General features: G+C 42.1%; 2 protein-coding genes across 4 annotated transcripts in view; one reads left to right on the plus strand and one right to left on the minus strand.

The window, feature by feature from the left end:
- LOC114471248 (cytochrome P450 3A40-like) lies at positions 1 to 18,320 on the minus strand. The gene is made up of 13 exons (XM_028459932.1): positions 18,160 to 18,320; positions 17,803 to 17,896; positions 16,380 to 16,432; positions 7,308 to 7,407; positions 7,107 to 7,220; positions 6,760 to 6,848; positions 6,491 to 6,639; positions 6,275 to 6,402; positions 6,011 to 6,080; positions 5,769 to 5,929; positions 4,007 to 4,233; positions 757 to 919; positions 1 to 509 (listed from the first exon to the last, which is right to left on the minus strand). The coding sequence occupies exons 1-13, from the start codon at positions 18,228 to 18,230 to the stop codon at positions 432 to 434; spliced, it is 1,497 nt and encodes a 498-aa protein (XP_028315733.1). The 5' UTR covers positions 18,231 to 18,320; the 3' UTR covers positions 1 to 431.
- The window catches only part of LOC114471231 (cytochrome P450 3A30-like), a 26,151-nt gene continuing 18,210 nt past the window's right edge, over positions 13,788 to 21,728 (plus strand). For 2 of the 3 annotated variants that reach the window (XM_028459904.1, XM_028459920.1), the window contains exons 1-3: positions 13,788 to 13,966; positions 18,695 to 18,812; positions 18,918 to 19,011. In XM_028459904.1, coding sequence (XP_028315705.1) covers positions 18,742 to 18,812; positions 18,918 to 19,011 — 165 coding nt within the window. In that variant the 5' untranslated portion in view covers positions 13,788 to 13,966; positions 18,695 to 18,741. Of the gene's footprint in view, positions 13,967 to 18,655; positions 18,813 to 18,917; positions 19,012 to 21,728 lie in introns of all 3 variants that reach the window. The other variant, XM_028459912.1, reaches the window with a different exon arrangement.

The raw sequence follows: 21,728 nt of genomic DNA on the forward strand, positions 1-21,728 counted from the left end.
TTTGTTGCTAAATGTTGCTGTTTATTTTAGCATGCACAACTTTACAATTTTCGCCCCATACAGCTATAAGAGATACTGTATAAATCAGAAATATTGTTTACCTTTTAGGTTAAGACATTGCTCATGTTTTTACATTTCCACACACTGTTGATTGTCATTTTTATGATTTGAGAACATATAGAACATACATGTTGCATTTAAAAGAACAAAAGCCCAGCTTGAAATAAAGTAAATCCTCTTGATTGATATAGTTGCAGTAGTTTCTACCTGAAGTTCATTTAATATAAAATTATACAAAAGATTCAAACAGTTGCACTGATACATATTTTAAAACAAGCATTCAGATGTATATAATAAATTGCAGACAGCCAATTGTAAACGGTTGTGTTGTGTATATAGATGAATGTTTTTCAAAGCCGTTTTCTTTAGCTTTAACAGCGGGGCACCAGCTTCAGTTTGATTGGTCGTTTTGGAGCCATCAAACCCTGGACATCAAGCTCCAGAGGGACCTAGAGTCGTTTGTAGAAAAAAGGGGGGAAAAAAAAAAAATTTAAAAAAAAATCTCAAGATATTCAGAGATCAAATTTCCTAAATGCATAAAATCATTTTCAGTTACTTGATCAAAACAATGTGTCAGTTTATTGATTTTGATCTTTGGACAAAAGTAGGGTTTTTATCATCAACTTATCCACTGATAACAGCATTGAATAGCCAATTAAAATTAAACATTAAAATCAGTGCAAAGGTTGAACTCACCTCAGTTTCTTTGCACATAGCAAAGCTGAACTTCTGCAGGATCTCAACCATAGCAAGTTTAATGGACAGAATGGCAAAGCGCATACCAAGGCAGTTCCTTGGCCCTAATCCAAAGGGCATGTACGTGTAGGGATCAATCGTATCTTTGTTTTCCTTGCTGAACCTATAGGTGTGAAAATAAAAACTCACAATACAATCTCAAAGGGACACTTCTGTCCTGAATAAAATGTCTAACATTGACCCATAATCCTTTTATTGCTTTTTAAAGATGAGCCTTTTTACAGTTAAAGAGCCAAGGCCAAAGTTAAGTCTTATTTCACTAACTTTCACAATTCATTTCTACAGTATTAAAAATATTTTAAAATTTACACAAAACAGAAAAAATAAAGCAACCAAAATAATAGATATGAATAAAGAGTTAACTTGACAAGAAACCAAAGCCCCCATTAAATCTAATTTCTGATGTACCATTGATTTATGTTCTATTGAATGCCTTTATGTAGGTATACTTTTTTTGTATATGTTTTTGTTGGTCTGTTCCTTTCCTCTCTGTATTATGTTTATGGTTTGGTTCTTAAAATGCTACTAATTCTATGATCCTATTGATTGCTGTATATTACATTTAAGTGGCTTATTTGTACAAATTATTTGTTCAATTAAAATGAAAATAAAAAAAGAGCTGGCGGGCTGCATACTTGAATGGCACGCAACGCATTAAGAGTTGACGAGGTCATCCGGCAGAAATGCTTCTACGATATTGAGTGCCTGTATTAGCATGAACAGAACCCTCTTCTTTCAGTTCTGTCCTTGCTGGGGGAATACTCAGGGTGTACTCACACTGGCAACTGGGGCCGTTCCAAGCTCACAGCAGGAACCCCCCCCTCCCTGTCCCTTTTCTGGCACGGTAGAACGGACGTGATCACCAGCTCAACTCGGTTCCCACAGAGAAACACATCATCACGTTAATTTATGACACATGTATGGCGTTACGTCACCATTAAGCGACTCTGGGTTTGTTGTTGACAGTACATTCTGTTAATTTCATATTTTCTGTTGCGTAGGGTAACTATAAACCAAGATTTACCCAGACACGTGCTCTTTTCACGGACTGGGTTTCCCAGGGTCCCTGAACGCATCACGTTAATTTAAATGACCGTAACTCTGCTCATATTTGTTCTATCGGAGAAATTCCACCAGTTTATGAAAGATAATAAGTTACTCTTTACAGCCAGTGTCGGTACATTGCGGTAATTTTACTCACACGTAACGGAAACATTAAAGATGCTGCTTTGTTTTGACGAAATCGACACAAGGAACAGAGAGAACCAAGTGAGTGAGAAAGAAAGATTAAAACAGACCAAATAACGGTGGATTTATTAAAAATGAAAGACTCTCTCTGACGATAAAAACCACCATGAATGGAGGTTCAAATGGATTTGAAAACAAAGGAGGAAACTGAGCCTATAAAGGTAAGATCAGTTTAATTCCTGGATCAATAAATGTCGTTCTGATTTTGTGGAGCTAGTCTTTGTGTACATTAATATAAGTGTAAATAGATGCTTTTAATGTGTGAGACAATTTAGGACAGAGTATTTGTGTGTTTGTTTAAACTTTGTGTGTGTGTGTGTGTCTGTGTGTCCATTTGATCATATTTATCTCCATCACTTTCAGTTTTCCATTTGATGAACATGACATTATCTAACTCTTCTTTTATTTCTTCTTCTTTAAGTCCATGCAGAGTGGACACGCCCCTCCCTGGACATTAAAAGCATGAGCTGATCCTAGTTTCCATCATCTGGTCTAGACCCATCACTTCTACACAGAATAAAGCTCAGAGTCAACATGGGAACATGGGATGCACTTATTTATTGAAATGTATATTAAATGATTATTTAATGTTCTGTAATTTTATTTTTTAAGAGATGTTTTTAATTGTTTCAATAATGTAGAGACTTAAGGAACAGATTGTTATAATGCATAATAAAGGTGATTTACTTGAGTCATCACTAATTTCAGATTGTTTTTAAGTCTTTGTATAAAAATATTTTAACAGGACAACAATGCTGTGCAGAGCTACAGTAATGTTGGCTTCATACAATAATAATAATAACAACAACCACTGCACATGCCACCAGAGAAGCTTCCAGTGAATAATTTCCAAATAAAAAAAGTTCACTGATCAGTGAACTTTTTTTTTTTTTTTTTTGTAAATAATTCATTGGAAGCTTAGATATTGTGCGACAAAGATATCAAAGTTTGTTGTTTTGAGAAGAGTCATATTTCTGATTAAAAGTTATGATTGTATTATATTCTAAAGTTTAGAATTATCTGGCTCGTCTTCCTTTCTTTTTATATGTATATTTATACCCTCGGAAATACCCGGACCTGATGATGAGCTGCTACACTCCGTTACTGTCCGGCTGTCGGCTGAACAAAGAGAAGTCCTGACGGTCATGTTGTCCTCTTCCTCCATGAGTTCTCTGTGGTGTTGTTCATATATATCAGGTAACGCCAACTCTGAACTTTTCATCGGCTAACGAGCACTTCTGACACCGCTATCATTGCGGAATGCAGATGTTTATGTGCCGTAAAGCGTCGCGCGGTACCAACGTCATCACATTTTGCGCGCGGGTCGAGTCGAGTTGTGCGTGGCCAACCGTGCCAGTCTGGCACGCTGTTTGGACCACCTCTTCCAGCAGGACCATCGGGCCGTTAACCCCCCTGTGGTGCAGTTCACACCTACGCAGGCCAGACAATGGCCCCCCATGGTTTCACACATGCACAGAGCTGGTTAGGAACGGCCCTGGTTGCCAGTGTGAGTACACCCTCAGATTCTAACTGGTACAGAAGAATCTGTGACATTACTGTTCAACTGTTACTTCTCTTGCAGATTTAAACAACATGGCACAACACGAACCTTGAAAAAGGGAAGAAGCAGGTCAGAAAATGGATACACCCACACAATGGGTCTGGTATAGTGAAAGTAGCGGCAGTCTGCTCGCATGACATCTTCAACCCAATATGCTTTGCATGCCATTCAAGATGGCAGACCCTGGCTCTTCATCTGTAACTAAGGCTCACCTTGAAAAGGCCATAAAAGGGATATATAGAACATGTTTTTGGCACTGACCTTCACATATGTAAAAACAGTGGAGGATCCCATTAAAGCAATTGTTAAAAGCAGGAGAAATTGTCTCAACATAGGGTGGGTAAGCCTCTAGGAATATGAAACTGTATGAAAATTGTGTACCTTTCAGGCTTGAATTTCTCTGGTTCAGGCCAAATATTAGGGTCTCTATGTAGGGGCCAGGTGGGGACCATGACCACCATATCTTTGGGAATCACAAGGCCATTTATCTCTACTGATGCCTTGGCCACACGCTCCAGACGAGCAGCGATGGGATACAATCGGAGAGACTCGTTGATGGCGCAGTCCAGATACTCCATCTGCATCAGTGTCTGGTAGTCAACAGGAGCCTGCCCAAACACATGGTTCCACAATAGATACACTCATGTATGACAGTGTACAACAAAAAGATAGTTTATAGCATGACTTTATAGTGTGACCAAGAATTGTTCACTCAGATATCATCCATTTTTCTTAGAAACCGACTTATTCTTTTCTGGGTGGCACACTAGAGAATAGAGACTCCAATCAAAAATAATACTGGTAAGGGTTTTTGGCATGTGGGAGGTGACCAGATTAGCTACATACAATAAATAAGAGCTCATGAATGATACCCACTCTGCCCAGATTGATACCCTGCATAGCATTCTGTTGTATGGTGTGTATTAATCATTCATTCATTATTCTGCAAAAGAAATGCTTATTTAACCATTACAGCTATTAGCCTGTTCTGACATGTCACACCTGTTTACAGCTTTTTGTAAAGACACAGCTGCAAAGCAAATGTTGTTAAGTGATACCCAAAACAACACCTGTTTTCCACAGAAGGTGCTAAAACTATCACCTCGAGGTGTAAGAAGTCACACTTTAGGTGTAAGAAGTCACACTTTAGGTGTAAGAAGTCACACTTTACTTAACAGGAAGACAACACCTTGTTATGTATCAAGTGTTAACCACAAACAACAACAACTAGTATGGAAACCACCCTTTGTGAACACCTGTTATGCCAGCTGGGCCATGACATCTGTGTGAACTTTTGTCCTATTTTTCTATTCGCTTAGGTGGTCAGATCATGTATTATGACATATTATCACGCCATGCTTCAGGCTATATATACCATTGATATATTGTGTTCGGGAGCTTCTCTTACACGGATATTCTAGTTGTTCATGAAACCCCCTTCTTTCTCTATCGGCTGATAGTTTAAGACTTTGATATTTTGAAACTTTTTTGATTGACTTTTAATTTTTGTAAACCGATAATAAAAATTCATTAACTATTAAGAAGCCTACTTGATTAAATTAACCGCCTGCAAACACCCGCATCTGAGACGGCGCCTGAGTGGAGGACACACTTCTAGGCCTCTGGTAAGTGAGCCTGCCCTTGGTATCCTCTTAATAGGGGTGCCCGGGGTGAGCTAACTCATGCTGTTGTAAAAAAGAGTTGTTTCCAGCTTCGACCTATATTGGATGGGTCTTAATATCAATCCCAAAAAACTATAGCGAGACTACTCAGAGACCAAAAATAGGATAGACTTCCAATAGAAGGAAGTACACTTAGTCCTTTTCTTTATTAGATAACAATAATAGAGGATAGGCAGCCAGCTTCGGTGACAAGGTAGAGGGGGAATTCTTGTTTGAGTACGACAGTTTTAGATCCCCTGCCGTTATAAAGTCTCGCGGGCTAAAGACACATTCTGAGTCAGATGGGATAGACCTCAGCAACTTTGGGATGAGTGGGGATTGCAGGCATATGATTGTTTTATTGTACCGTTAGAATGTATAAACTATTCCGAACAAGGTATTTCTCTTCAAAAGTGGCCAGAAATGATGCTTGCATCCGTTCTTTATCTCTAGAGTTGCAGACTTGCGAGATTAGGACAAACCTTGTTTGGGAAGGTTCTGTCAATTTCTTCCTGCATCTTTGTCATGACCTCAGGGTTGGTTGCCAGGTTGTAGGCTAGGAAAGTGAGTGAGCTGCTGGTTGTTTCATAGCCAGCAAAGAGGAAAATCATTGCTTGGGAAAGGATCTCGTGGTCGCTCAAACCTGGAGGGACAAGCAAGGTTAATTAAATCATGGATTCAGGTTTATTGTAGATTTTTCTGCTGATTTATATTCACAATATACCTTTTTCTTTATTACTGGGATCAGTGTTTTTCTGTGAGTCAATCATCAGCTGGAGGAAGTCCACACGAGTCTGATAGTAAATCAAAAAGGAACATGCATAGGCTCAAATGTAATTACTTACAAATATGTGTATTACATTTCCATCTGTATACAAAAATAATCCTTCAGTAAAAAAGCTGAAAATAAATGAGAACTGCAAATGTTCTGCAATTACTTTGGGCATTCCACGGTTAGCACATAAAGCAATTGTTCACCATGAAGTACCTTTTTAGCACTTTCCTCACGGTTTGACTTGATCTTTTGCAGTGCAGTGTAAAAAAAGTCTGTCACTTCTGAAGGGAAAAAGGAAAACTCGAATTTTTCAAAAATGGGACCAAAAAAGGGGAAGAAGGCTGAAATTATACAACAAGAGAAAATTAAATATGGTTAGAAATGAGCTCCTAACCATATATGCATGGATTAAATATAATAATTATTTACTAATGATGAGGAAGAGAGGGCTGAGAAGGTCAAACTTGAGCATCTTTTTGATGTTGGAGACGAAAGGGTCTGAGGGGTTGTTGAGTGAGTCTATGTCCACACTGAAAGAGGTGCTGGTCACTGTATCCATACTGTAAGATCCAAAGAACCTATGAAAGCACAAAAAGACACCCCAAACCCACTTGTTAATATTAAAGGAACAATTAGGGATGGTCCTATATTTCTGGAATAACTCCTATGTAAGGTTGAGTGGTTGGAGACATTCTTACTCCTTTAAATCTAAAGGTTCATCTTTGTCTGCGGTCTTTTTCATGCTGCTCACCAGATTATCACTGTGATGTTTCATGATGCCAAACATCTGATGCACAGAAAAGAAACAGCACACACAAAAGCACAGAAACAGAAGAACGAGGTGACACATTGACTAAATCTTTCTCTAAAAAACATGCAAACTTCATCCAGAAAAACGCTGGACCACCACCACTGAAAACCTAAGCGACCCAAACAGGCACCATTCTCATCCAAACTAATGTGATCAGCTAATTCTTTAAACAATTGCTTCTTTGTATCTGAGTACAGGCCAAGTTGATAAATTAACTGCTTCCAACAGTTATACCTCCTTCAGTCTTCCCGATGTGAAAGAGGGAGTGAGGATGCTGCGTATCCTCCTCCACTGATCGTCCTCTGCGATGGACACGGCATCATACATAGGCCCGTTCAGACGGAAGTTCTGCATCAGAGTCAGACAGCAGCCAGAGGTGAGGGTCAGAGGGCATGAAAACATCTCATTTTAACAATAAGCATAGTGTGTGCTTACTCTGCGGTTGGTGAAGAAAGAGTAACACTCCTTGACCAGTACAGCTTTTATCATGGTAGGGTCTGTGATGCAAAGCACGGGCTGACGACCATCAAAGATACTGAACACAGTCACAACAAAAACAGATTTTGGTCAAGCACATGTACGGCTGATTAAATTGAATATTTTATATATGAGCCCAACCAATATCGGATTTTTAGGGCACATACCAATACCAATACTGGGGGTTTCAAAAAGCCGACATACTATCTGCCAATATCTAATTATATTAGTTGATAGCTAATATATTGGTTGATAGCCGATTTATCGGCCGATATACAAAATAAAAATAACTAAAATGGGCCCGATTATTCATATGCACCTATTAACCAGTTGGGCTCTATTTTATATCTATATATTGTTAAATTCTGTAAACCGAAATGCATGTGCAGAATCATTATTGGGGAGTTGGTAAATGTGTAAACTGTCACACACATACACAGTGTCGTATAAGGGGGACAACAGAGAGGTGAAGCAAATGCAACGAAAGAGAACAATGGTCATGTTGGTTATCACAAGACTAGTAACTGGTAAAGAAGTGGGGTTTCAAACCCCCACCCCTGGACTGAGAACTGCAGGTTGAAAAGCTCCAGAAGAGCTACACAGACACAGAGAGGAGGACAAGGGAGGCTGATTGAGTAACAGGTCTTTGTTTACATTGTAGCTTTACATGTATCAGAGTTATTGATTTGTTCACAAATCTAGTCATCTGTTTGAGGTGATGAAAGAGAAAATAACTAATGTCCAGGTAATTGGAAACTAGTCGTGTAACAATACATCGATTAAATAATTAATGATCCAATTACATCGATGCTTTAAGATACGCCTTTATTTTGAAATTCACATAGCACGTCTGTACCTCCGTACCACCATATCCTGCACGGGGATGGTGGCATAACGTAGCAAATGCCACGAGACAACAAAGCCTTGCAACCCCTGCTGCCACCAAAATTTGTACAAGGTACTATGCAGCCGCCGACCAGTAATGCCCCGCTGCCACTTCCTGAATGTGGAGCCAACCGCTATAAAACGGTTCCAGGTATAATTTTCATTCCGGCGGAATTCTGTGCCACACACACTGAGACAGACACAGATTATTCGTTTTTATAAACTTGTTTTCTCACCTGATTGCTAAGATGTCAGTATGTAGACATGTCATGTTGTTGCCAGCTTGTTTCTTTGTTTTTATGTACTACCACCAACTACCAAGTCAAATTCCTCATGCTGTCCTAAAACTGTACTTTGCAAATAAAACATATCTGATTCTGATCCTCTTTGTCCAAGGTGTCAGGTGGGATTATGTGACCACCATACATTATTACTGGTTTTTATGATTAAATAGTTCCGGGGACCATTTATTACGCCCCCTCCCTTTCTGGCTTCAATAAACCTGATCAGATTCAGTAAACCATTGAACTTTAAGGGGAGTTTGCAATTGGGTGACATTCATTCTGTTTTCATATATCTTTATATGACATATAAATAATTAAAAAGGAGCAGTCAGTATAATCCATGTCACTACAACTTATATATACCTTTTAATTGTATCTTACTTTATTTTTTACGTACATTTTTGTTAAATTATGGGTTTTTTGTTTATTACATCTATTTTTGTTTTCCCCGCAGGAGTTAAAAATGAGTATTTTATGAAATGACTGATTGTTTCTCAAAAACAGAATAAAAAATGTAGAAAACAATATACAACTACACAAAAATATATATATTTGTTTTATTATTTACTACTCTGTATGCACTCATTTTATAATAAGGCAAACTCCATCCCTAAAATTTTGTTTGAAATGATCTGTTCGTTTTACAGATAATCAAAAAACTCCCATCTCGCCATCTCAATCTCTCCTACATTGTTCACCAGTACTCTAGTCAACCTAAAGGGATTTCTTGTCACTCCTCCCTCTACGTTCATTGATTCTAATTTCAGCATTACTTTAAATCGAGTTTCTTCCTTCTTTCGCCTAACTATCCCCTACTTGTGACCATGCTGATTCTGGTGTCTCTTCTTCTTCTTCCTCCTGTGAAAAGTCACTCTCATCCATGGGGGTCCCCCAACGCGCCCCCATTTCCGCCAACCTTGCTGCCCGGTGACACGGTCTGAGTTCACATCGGTCTGTGATCGGTTATGAGCATGCGCACTACCGGAAAATGAATTTATGCTACTTCCGCTTAGCTTTTTTCTACTTCCGCCGGGCTGAGATAAGAAAAAATAATTTTAAAGCTAATGTTATTTGACGAGTGCGGAATGGCTCCTTTTCTTGTACAAAAATGTACAACTGCTCAAAATACGAGGCAGGAGAGGTTCCAACGCCAAAAGAAATGATAGACAAGTTAATCTTCTTCATGATGAAGGGACACCAACAAGAAGGAGTTCAGGAACATGATTACAATCTGCCCGGGGACCGGCCGCGGCTCGTGGCGGCGCTGCGCAGCCTTGGGTGGGGCGGGGCTGGTGGCCTGGGGCCCGCTGTCGTCCGGGGTGCGCTGGCGTCGGGGGGGTGTCTCGTGCCGGTGCGTGGGTCGTTGGGGGTCCCCTCCGTGGGGGGGGGCTCTTCTGGCGCCGTTGGTGTGGGATGGCGGTACCGGGCTGGGGGTGCTTCGGTACTCGGGCTTGCCGGTCCGTGGCTGGCGGGGTGGCCCTGCTTGGCGGTGGATGGTGTCCTCTTTCGTCGGGGGGGCCGGGGCCGCCTTCCGGTGGAGGGTGTTGTGTCGTGGCGCCGGGTGGGCCTGTGCTGGCCCTGGTGCGGGCACGGGCCTCCCCCCTGCTCGGCCGCTCTCCTTGGCGGCGGGGGGGCGTCGCTCTGGGCCGGCGTGCGGCGGGGGTCGCTCCCTGGGGCACCGGGGGACGGGGTTGGTGCCTGGCTGCGCCCGGGGGTGGGGGGTGCCGCCGTGCTCCGCGGGGCCGTCGCAGTCTGGGGGGTGCCGTGGGGGGGGTCTCCGGCTTTGCTGCTCCGGGGCCCACAGTGCCGCTTGCCCGTCTGCACCATCTACCATCTCGCGTGGCCCGCCACGCGGACGGGCCCGGCTCGCACCGGACAGTCCTCCTACATGTACACTTCACCTCACTCCCAGCTGGTCTGGCCCATTCACAATATGCACCACACACCCATACCCAACCCTTGGGGGGCTGGATGGTGGGACTGGGGGTGGAGGGGGCCGCCACCTGTGTCACTATGTAGTGGCGTGGGGGCGGCACTCCCACCTCTAGTTACCCTACTAATCCCTCCAATTTTAATCACACCTCAACATGCCACCCCCCGGAGGGTGTACCCTCACTTACACCCTCCGGCCTATTACACCACATACACATACATCCACAGAGGTAGGATGGGGAGCACCGCTCCCCTCCATCCCCCTTCTTTTAATTACACCCCATACATTCACTGAACACACACACTCACACAGGGGATAGGGAAGTGCCTCTCCATTGGGGAATGGAGAGGCACCATAACAGGGTGGTGGGTTGGCTCACATATTTGGGCCTCTCCGGTGGGGGCCTGGCCCCTCTGTTGGTGGCTGGGCCACTACATAGAGTGAAAATACATCAGGATGGTGTGGTCGGGCGTGGCGGTGGGTCTCGGGGGGGCTTTGCTGGGGTCTCTCCTTGCGGGGTCTTTCCGGGCGGTGTCGGCCTGGTGGAGCGCGGGGACGCTTCCTCCCCTTGGGTGGGGCTTGGTGCTTGTTTCGTCGGCTGGTGGCCTTGGGGGCGGGCCCCGCGGTGTGCGGGCCTGGGGCGGCCTGCCTCGCCGGTTTGGGGGGTGGGTGTGCTGGGGGTGTGCTGGTGTCCTCACCGGGGTTGGGGCGGGGTTGCTAGGTGCCTCGGAGCGATGCTGTTTACTGGGGGGCGGCGCTAGCTGTTCCGGTGGTGGAGGTTGCTGTCGGCCGCCTGGTGGGTCTGTCCTGCCATCTGCGGACTGGTGGGTGGGTCCGGGGCATCTTTGGCTCGGGGCTGCGGTTCCGCACTTGATGTGTGCCTTTGGGGTGCCTCCGTCCCCGCGGTGGGGATCGCCGGTTGCTCGCGGGCCGGTGGGGGGCGCTGCTCCGTGGCTGGCGCTGCCCGGGGGGCGGCGGGCCCTGGGCTGCTGGCCTTGGGCTGTCCGGGGCTGTGCGGTCCTGCTGGGCTGTGGCCGGGTCCTGGGCGGGGGTGGGGGGTGCGTCCCGGGGGGCTTGGCCCGGGGGCTTGCCCTTGGGGGGTCCTGGTCCCGGGGGGTGCTCCTGGGGCCCGGGATGATTGGCTGGCTGGCCGGGCCGGTCCTGGCGGGGGTCTTTCGGGGCGGGTGCCGCGTGCCGCGCCCTTGCATACCTAATGGTACGGCCCCTGCTTGAGCAGTGCCCCGTGAGGCAGGGTGCTGGGGATGCACAGGGAGCCACATCCCGGCAAGGCGGTCTGGCTTGGCCTTTGGAGGGGGCCCTGGCTTTTAAAAAAAATAAATAAATAAATAAATAAAAAAAACTAAAGCCCGTGGCGCGGGCGACATCAACAATAGGTGATTTGGGGCGCCATGGGGGGCTAGGTTGGGGTGCCTGGGGGCCGATGGGGAGACTCCCGGCGGCCCCCTGGTGCCTTATGCGGCTTGGGGTGTGGTCGTCCTCCCTAGGCGGGCTGCTCCTGGTGCTGCGTCCATTCCGGGTCCCTCTGGCCTGGGGTCGGGTCCCTGCTGGCTCTGGGCCCGGCGGCGGGTGCCCGCCGGCTGCCCGTTCGGCGTGGCTCTGGTCGTCTGCTGGGCGTGGGCTTCGGCTCCTCCGCTGGGGTCTCGGGCGGGGAGCTCTCTGGGCCCTCCCCTCGGGGGGTTGGGCGCGGGGGGGTGGGGGGGTGGGGGGGGGATGGGGTGGGGGGTCTGGGGGTTGGGGGTTGGATTGGTGGCGTGGTGCGCTGGGTCCTTGGCTCCTTGGGGCTTTCTCGGGTGTGTATGGGGGGGGCGATGGTTGCCTCTCGGTTTGGGATCTTGGGGGCGTTCGGGGGGCTGCTTGGCCGTGTGGTGGTCGCCAGGGGCCCCCGGATTGCCCGCTCTTGCTGCTGGCCTGGCTGCTTCCGGGGCCCGGGGGCGGCTCGTGGGTTTTGCAGTGGCGGTTCTTGGAAATACATTTGTCATGGATGCACTGGCCTTGGGCTGTGGGATAACACTCATACTGGGCTCAACCACAGACACGTTGTTCCCAAATACCTGTTTTATGGAATTTTCACTCACTTCTTCCTCTGCTCACAGCCACCACCATTATTCCTAAGCCGCACACTGGTCACCAAACTGGCTTGATAACTCAACAATAAGCACAATATACACAACCACAATTTCACATCGCATCACTTGAAATCTATCGACTACTCCCCACCCATTCCATTTCCTATCTTGTATCCCTCTTCCCTGTTAACTTCCCCACCCCTCTCCAACCCCTCACCTTGGTGTAACACTGCCCTCTCTTTTTTTACATCCTCCCTTTAATAAAGTATTTCTTACCCTTCCCTAGGGAGGGCTGGTGATGGTCACAATTATGCAATGAAATAAATAAATTTATTTAATTGCAATAACAAAATATGCATTGCTGTTAAAAGATTGCACTTCTTGTAGTGTTAACCTTCGACAGAATGTGCAGACAAGAGAAAAAAAAAAAAAAAGGAACATGATTACAATAAAACTCCATACGAAAATAAATATTAAATTTATTTTTAAAAAAAAACATTATAATACACTTTGCAGTAAAAAAAAACAGTTAACCTAATGTAACTTTATTTTTTAATATCAGTATAACCCAGTACGGGTATATCTCAGTACGTAGCAGTCACGTACTGAGATTTTAAGAGGAACTCAGTACGATGTCAACTCAGACCGTGACGCCGGTCCACTAAATCGATCCACATTGTACTGAGATTGTACATGTGCATATATGCGCACATGCGCACTACCGAAAAATTATTTTTGTTTAAAAAAAAAAAAAAAAAATTGTTTATTTTTGTTTTCAAAGTGAACGGAGACGTGTTTTATTTGTTTATTGGGTTATGTTAGGGTTAGGGTTATAATCTCAGAGGTAAACTCAGACCGTGACACCGGCGTTTATCCGGACCCCTATAAAATACTGTAGTGTCCCACAGAACGCTGGAAAGGACGATAACCTTCTTTCTTGTTAGCCGCTTTATTCCCGTACAGAACTGCGGTTACTGTCGGCCGTAACCACGCCAAAACAACAAAATGGGTCAAAGCTTATCAGGCTCCTCTCATTCATCAACCTCCCAGCTCCACACACACACACACACACACACACACACACACACACACACACACACACACACACACACACACACACACACACACACACACACACACACACACACACACACACACACACACACACACACACAGGGGATCACTTCCTCTCTCTCACCCGCCCCCTCGTTCACTCAGCCACTCACATCCCAGCTCCCCCAAAGGTGCATTCAAAGAACAAGCGATAATTGGAATCATCAACATTAACATTAGAACGACAACACTACAACTATAAAACATGCAGGGATGTTACACTACCAACGGAGAAGGCGCTGAAGTATCGGCACGGAACCTGCGTTGTTTACACGTAGCAAGGAGTCAAGGAAGAAAAGCCACGCGATAAAAGAGGTAAAAATGATGAACTGTACATAAGGAAATGAAATAATAATGAAAGCGCAGCACTATAGTAGTGATGCTGATTTTAAGACGATAAGAATTGGGTTGAAGAATGTTGTTTTGCTAGGGATTTAGCACGCACGTGAGTGCACAGACACGCAAACTGAGCTCAGAGGGGTATTCCATAAAGGAGGGTTAACAAACTCTGAGTCTATCCATAAACTCTAGGTCAACATACCCCGCGATGGGAAACTCTGGGTATCGGATTCCATTACAGCTGGTATGAAGTGGGTCAATCAACCCTGAGTATGTAAACCTTGGGTTACTTACGTGCACGCGCGATAAAAAGCCGTCATCAATGGATCAGAGATTTCCTCGAGCTGCCATGACAACCAAACGGAATGGAGTGATTTATCCACCCTAATGGGTGAATTAAGCCGGTGTTTGAGGAATATGAGCCTGTTCTAAAGGTGCGTTCAGTCTTCAGTGACTATAGTGGCTTAAATCACCCGTAATTAATCACACTTTTTGCTCCCTTCATCACTTTATTGCTTCAGTGACGTGAGGAGCAGGGAATATTATGAATAAAATGTGTCTGAGGAGGCGTGGCAGCAGCATAGGATGGCTGCATAAAGAGCCCTCCCGTTACACTGGCTATAAAGACAGTAAATGCCTCTTGATATCGAATCAATTATATTGATTTTTAATGTAATATTGTCGCCAGAGTCATCTCAATGTCCTAAAAATTGTCATAAAGAAACACCGTAGCTGAACGCGAACCCCGCGACCCATCACTTCCAAGAGCAGCGTCACAACTCACTGCGCCATCATACCTTCAAAGATGCATGACCATATTTAACTGTATAATAATATAAAACAACAAGCAAGCCTTAAAAGTGGATTCATTTACATTTTCATCTCCTTTATATTATCCACAGGTTTGTATTCAGTGAACTTTACTACAGACGTCAGTAGATGTTTTAATGCAGATCAACCTCTCAGTGACTTTCACTTAAGTATCCACAGTGTTATAAAGAAAACTACCGTTTGCACAAAAAAAAAAGTAAAGCAACACAACACTAGTAATGATGTGAACACGTCTGTGGTGCGTGTGATGTTACTAATGTGTTTCAGAGAAAAGTTAAGGTTCATTAAAGTGTTCAGAAACGGTGTTCAGGTGGGCGGAGCCAGGTTGAAACCCAGGGTTTCTTTGATAAAACCTGCCAGTGACCAGGTTTAGTTCACGGACAATGTTGCCATGGTAACATACTCAGAGAAGAACATACCTCGCGTTTAGGAATGGGATACTCAGAGTTTCCCTCATTTGAGCCTGAACATACTCAGAGTTTGAACATAACCTGCTTTATTGAATACCCCTCTGATACTTTTGTTATTCACTGCGGTCAAGCCAGCCGTGATTCCCGTTTGCCTGGTCAAATCAGCCGCACGTTGTTCTCTATTGCGCGACTATACTAACAATTACGGTAATGATAATGAGAGCGCCCCCTGAAGAGCTACTGGAAGAGACTGGGGGTCAGACTACAGTCTCACAATTAGACCCTTGAACATTATCATAATTTTACAGTAATTATTATTATTATTATTATTATTATTATTATTATTATAAGAAGTACTAAGTTCAGCGAAATATGAATCATGGACAACTTATGGGAATTTTTTTTTTCTCTCTCACGTTGTCCTTTGGAATCCAGACGCATACCTTTGTGATATCTTCAGTTTATTTCTGAAGATAATAATAATTATTACTGTAAAAGTATTATAATGTCCAAGGGTCTGATTGTGAGACTGTTGTCTGACCCCCAGTCTCTTCCAGCAGCTCTTCAGGGTGCTCTCATTATCAAGTGATAGTATAGTCGCGCATTGGAAAACAACGTGTGGCTGATTTGACCAGGCAAACGGGAATCACGGCTGGCTTGACCGCAGTCAGTATTCGGTCAGTGCATGTAAATGGGTTGATTATGTATACTAACGCCCCACAACAAACAGCGTCTGTTCATGTAAATAAACAGGACTACTGAATAACAAGTGTCTGGAAGTCCACTTGAGAATTTTATTTAATATTAAAGAAGAAAAAATTGTATCAAAACCATATATGTAGCAATATTATCTGTGTACCCTTTGTTCTTTGGCTATTCCGTTTTAAAACCAAATCAAAACAACTAAACCATGTGGTTATTTTGGTTTTACACGAACTCATCATATGCCTCTTAAATTATAACAGTGTGGCATCATTAACTTCAGACTTTGTGATAACGGCAAACATCGTATTGTCATCCAAACATATCAACATTGTATCATATCGTGATGAAGCTGGTGATTTACACCTTATTGGAAACACCAGCATTAAAAGATCCACGCTGACAATATCAAACTGAAACATGGCTGTAAGATCAGGCCTACTCACCCCCATGTTTTCCCATACTTTCTAAAGTTGTCTTGATCAAAATTCAAGAATCCCTGCACATAAACAAAACACATTGAAAGAGACAGTTAGTGATCCAAAAAAGGACAAATGATAACATGTACATATTAGGGATGTAAAGATTAATCGTGAGGCAGTTAAAAATCGATTCAAAGGTGTCACGGTTCATATCAATACTCTGAAACTTAATTGCAGTACTTTTTTTTTTTTTTACTTTTTACCTTACTTTTTTGACTTTTATCTATTTAGAATTTGAAATTCAGGATGCACCACTGTGTTTTAAATCAGAAGTGTGGAACCATATGAGAGAGAGAGAGAGAGAGAGAGAGAGAGAGAGAGAGATTATTTCTTTGATATGGGATTTGTTTTAAATACCAATTGTTAAGGCACAAAATACATTTTCAGTTGCACCTTTAAAAAGGAACAATTTTGCAGTTTTGCATTGTTTTTTGGAAAGCCAGAATTTAGATGAATAGGCTTCTTCATTTGTACTATTTCTTTATTTTTCATTCAGGATTTTTTGTTTAATTTTTAATTAAATTGCATTGTTTTGCATAGTTTATCAAGGGATTCTTTTGACAATGAAAGATAAAAGAAAATAGCACAGTATTTTTTTAAGTAAAATACAATATTTTTCAGTCATCAGTTTCATTTTGTAAAAAAAAAAAAAAAAAAATGTGAGCGAATCGTATCGGGAGTTGAGTGAATCGTTACTTCACTAGTACATATCCATACCCGTTATCTTGTCTTCTCAATAATTGAGATAATTTGGATTTATACAGCACAAATCTAAATTAAGGTCAGTAAATATTTTTATCAGTGATTTTATAGTTTATTTATTTTAAAAAAAAATTTTCAGGCATGTGACATTTGATACATTTTGTGCAATCACATACATATTGAATATTCCTATACACATCCAAAAATATATACACCATTTGATGTTAATAAATAAAATGAATTATATCTTATGAAAATATAGTTTACACAAAAAAAATAGTAAACTATGTTTATTTAGACCCACACATATTTATCAACATACATACATGTATATCTTATATCTGATTAGCATGCCTGAAAAGAGGTAGGAAAAAGTTTTCCCACTAATAGAAGCAACTTGGGACTTTGACACATGTTTAGTCACTAAAATAATATCTTCAAATCTTGTTTAGAAGTTTCTACTTTGCTGAGTCATTGGCTGCTTGAGTCCATGAGCCTTTATGTTGACTTGGTTGTTAGTGGATACATTAAATATTTGTCTGTGCCTTTTACATTATTATGTCAATCTTACATCTATCTTTAATAACCTTCATGATTTTGTCAAAATCACACAATCTGCTAGTAATTCTGAGCGAGAATTTTTTTTTTATTAAAATACCACAAACATGTAGCTTTTGAAACAAACCTGTCGGTAAGCCAGCATATTCCCAAAAAGAGGCACTGGCTTTGGACCGGGAATGCCCATTTTCTTAAATGTCCCATATGTCCAATAAGCATAACTGTAAAAAGAAGATAAAACAGATGAGTTTGGTTTAAGGAGGAAAAAACAAATATGTTAGCATAATCTAAACCCAGGGGTGGGAACTCCGGTCCTCAATGGCTGGATCCCTGAGACTTTTAGATGTCATGTCAAGCATGATAATGAACCATTCATTTGATTAATGTGTGTTGGAGCATGGAGACATCTAAAAGTCTCAGGGATTTGGTCCTTGAGGACTGTAGTTCTTGCCCCTGATCCAAACACTTCTGTTCAAATACTCACACAAAGAACAGAGTGATGAGGGCAACAACAAGGGTCCAAGTCTCAGCTGATAAATAAAGGAAGTGCCCCATGTCTAAAACTGTGTCGTCCCTCTCTGGCAACACGATCCTCTGCAAAGTCTCTGACCCGTTCACAGGCTTTTATGTGCTATTGCGCAAACTTGTTACGTAAATGAGTGAAATGTGTGGGAGTTCAGCCAAGGGGAAGTAAATCACTGTTGAGGAGTGGCTGTACAGGACCATTGATTCTAGTGAACTTTGGAATATTTAAAATCATTTTGTTTGGAAAGATAAATGTTTTTGGGACTGTTTATAACTGCTGTTTGGTCAGATGTATGAAATAATTGAGTTACATGAAGACATCATGATTTAAACATTTCAGTATCATGACTTCTGTACACACAAACATGTCCTGCCATATTCCTTTTTACAATGGCATTAAAGACAGATTGCTGGTTGTTATTCGCTGACGTATTACACGTGATCTTGTGTAACAGTGTTTGTCCTCCTCTTGGCTCTTGCTCGACTGAATCCAGGAAACAGCTGGAGAGAGCAGAGCGTCAGCGCCATAAAGGAGAGAACCATGAGCTTCCTTCCTTTCTTCTCCTTAGAAACATGGATTCTGCTCATCTCATTTCTCTTTTTGTTCGTCATGTAAGGGATTTGCTTTGAAAGTAAACACATTTGCAGATTAAGAAGTAAAAAGTGCCTGACACACAGCTTTATTGACATGTTGTGATGCTTCCTTGTTCCATGCAGGTACGGCACATGGACCTTTGGAGTGTTTGAGAAGTTGGGAATCCCTTGTAGCAAACCATTGATGTACTGGGGAACAACAGGCAGGGACCACCAGGTATTACAAACTTTTTCATCATCATTTCCGTTTCTATCATTTAAAAGTGGATTTTCACCATCTCTTATTTGAATGCAATCCGTGTACCCTTCGTTCTTTGGTTATTCCGTTTGAAAAACAAATCAAAATAACAAATATACGGTGTGTTTATTTTATTTTATTGACTTAAAACCTAAACAGAATTTCAGAAAAATTAAAAACCAGACAAGCAGCATTTTTCTGTTTTAGAATTAAATCTTCTGTTTGTGTGTTTTTTGGATATTTACGGGGAAACTATGGACGAGAGTTTCATGTTTTAAGCTCACCACACAGAGGGCACCCACCGACAGGGGGGACTTTTACTACCGGACAAAAAAAGGAGCAAGGCATAAGTCACCAGCCTGATGAACTGGTGAATTGAAACTTTATTAATACATAAATAAATCAAAACAAAAAATGGATGTTTATGAAAAGCACACAATAATGTGATTTAAGGAACCAGAGGTGGTGCTCTTGGTTTTTTGTGATCAACTTCAGTGTGTGTTGATGGCTGCCGTTGATGGCTGCCGTTAGTGGCTCGCGGTATTATAACGTGCAAAATAAATAATTTTACTGCACTCAAACAAGCTGTAATTGTTTTTGCAAAAGTGTCAAATCGTAGAAGTTCTAACATCTATTCTTCTTCACACCTGCCTCAGTCGATAGTCAGTCACCTGTTTATTTGGACCGTAACACCACAAAACAAAACATAAACATGAGCAGCTTGTTCCGAGCTGAAACATCCACAGACGGAGAAGGACCAGAAAACTGGGGGGTATTTCATCAAAGTGTTCTTAAGAAAGCCAGGCCTACGGTTAAAACCTGGTTTACCCAAGCCGTCCGTGACCAGGCTGGCTTTTCCCATTTCATCAAACTCTTCTCAGCTTGGAGCTCCCCAGCTGAGCCAAGCCAGCTGAGAGTGTTAAGCTTAATTGCACGTCTTCATAAGACCCACAAGGTCTATCACAGATTTAATGATTAGAGACTTGAGGGCGCATGCGCTCCAGTTTTGACTCTGATTAGACAGCCAATAGAAACCACTACTGAGACCAACAGGACGTGACATCATCTGTTACTGAGCAGTGAGAATAAAGGACAGACAAGTTTAAGAAGTTTCTGTGATTTGAACCTTTTAAAAGTAGTAATGGGTTAAACATGGTATTATTTAGTCAATGGATCACAGAAAACAACTGAAGCATGTGGGTTTGATAAGTTTTAACACCTTTCTGTGTTTAATAAAAGATGATGCTGTAACTCACAATTAAATAATGTGTAATTTATGAGACTTGTTAGTATTTGTTGAACTTAGCACTAAACATTAAATTCAAATGAACAGAGGGAGCAGCTCAGCGGACGCTGCAGGTACACCTCGTTCACAACCCGTAAAGTGATGGTGTATTTTTGACATTGGGGAGCCTTAGTGCTCTGCCCCGTGACTGTCCCTGAACAGCCTCTCTCTCTGTATATTTGGAGCTTTCTCATTATTAATCTCTGATCAATGAATTAACACATTTATATCGTGCGGTAAAATGAGGCGATGAATACGCACGTATCTTTAGACATATTATCACTGATGGTTTAAACACATGGAGACTGTGATCATCTCATTAAAAAGTACAGGACACAATAAACACTCAATAAGATAATGATTCTATTGTCATTTGTATCAATTTAAAATCATATCTAATAATTTACCATGATATTCTGTTTAATTTTATTTTGAAATACCTCTTTAAAGTGTGGGTTTTTTTTTTTTAAATTTTTTTTTAAGTATAAACTTTTTCCTTTTGTAGATCTTTGTTAAGTGTTTTAAAGCATCACTAAATGACTTCTTTCAAAATAATGACGTGATTTCATGAGAGTGCATCTGCAGCTTAAGCCAAGCCTGCTGCCCAAAGCTGGTCGTGAGCAGGTTTGCCCCACGGGCTGTGTTACGTGTGTTATGGTAACTAAGGTGTTTTCTCATTGATGAAGACTTCTGTTCTTGCTCTAATTTCCCACAGGTGAGGGTTGGACTTTTACTTTGCTGCGTTTGATAAAATTGATCTTGTAGCATGTTGTCCACCTTACACCGATGGCAAAGAGGCTTAATTTGTGAGTCGATAACGATTCGTTAAAGAGTTATTGATGCTAGAAGTTCGAATCAGTGAATATTGTGCTAACTTTACCGAACAGTGTTATGGTCCAAATAGTATCCAAATGAACTGGTGACTGACTATCGACTGTGAGGCTGGTGTGAGAATCAGATGTTAGAACTAGTAACTAACTAGTACGATTTGACACTTCTGCAAAAACAATTACTGCTTTTTATAGGGCAGTAAAAATTATATATATTTGCATGTTTTATTACCGCTAGCCACTAAATAAACGAAAGTTGATCATAAGAAACAAGGAGCACCAGTAGATTAATTACACCACATCTGGTTCCTTTAATCAAATATCATGTCCATGTTTTACGTAACATCCTTTTTAAAAAAAAAAAATTATGTATTAACAATGTTTCATTCCACCAGTTCATCAGTAATGTGACTTAATGTATGTGTTGCTACTTTTTTGTCCAGTAGTAAAAGTCCACCAGCGACTGTGGGTCCTCTGTGTGGCGAGAATAAAAACATGAAGCTCTCGTTTCCCGTAAATATATAAATATCACACAAATAGAAGATTTAATTTTAAAACAGAAAAACACTGCTTATCTGGTT

The sequence above is a fragment of the Gouania willdenowi genome, chromosome 1, assembly GCF_900634775.1.
Source record: "Gouania willdenowi chromosome 1, fGouWil2.1, whole genome shotgun sequence".
Classification (NCBI taxonomy): domain Eukaryota; kingdom Metazoa; phylum Chordata; class Actinopteri; order Blenniiformes; family Gobiesocidae; genus Gouania; species Gouania willdenowi.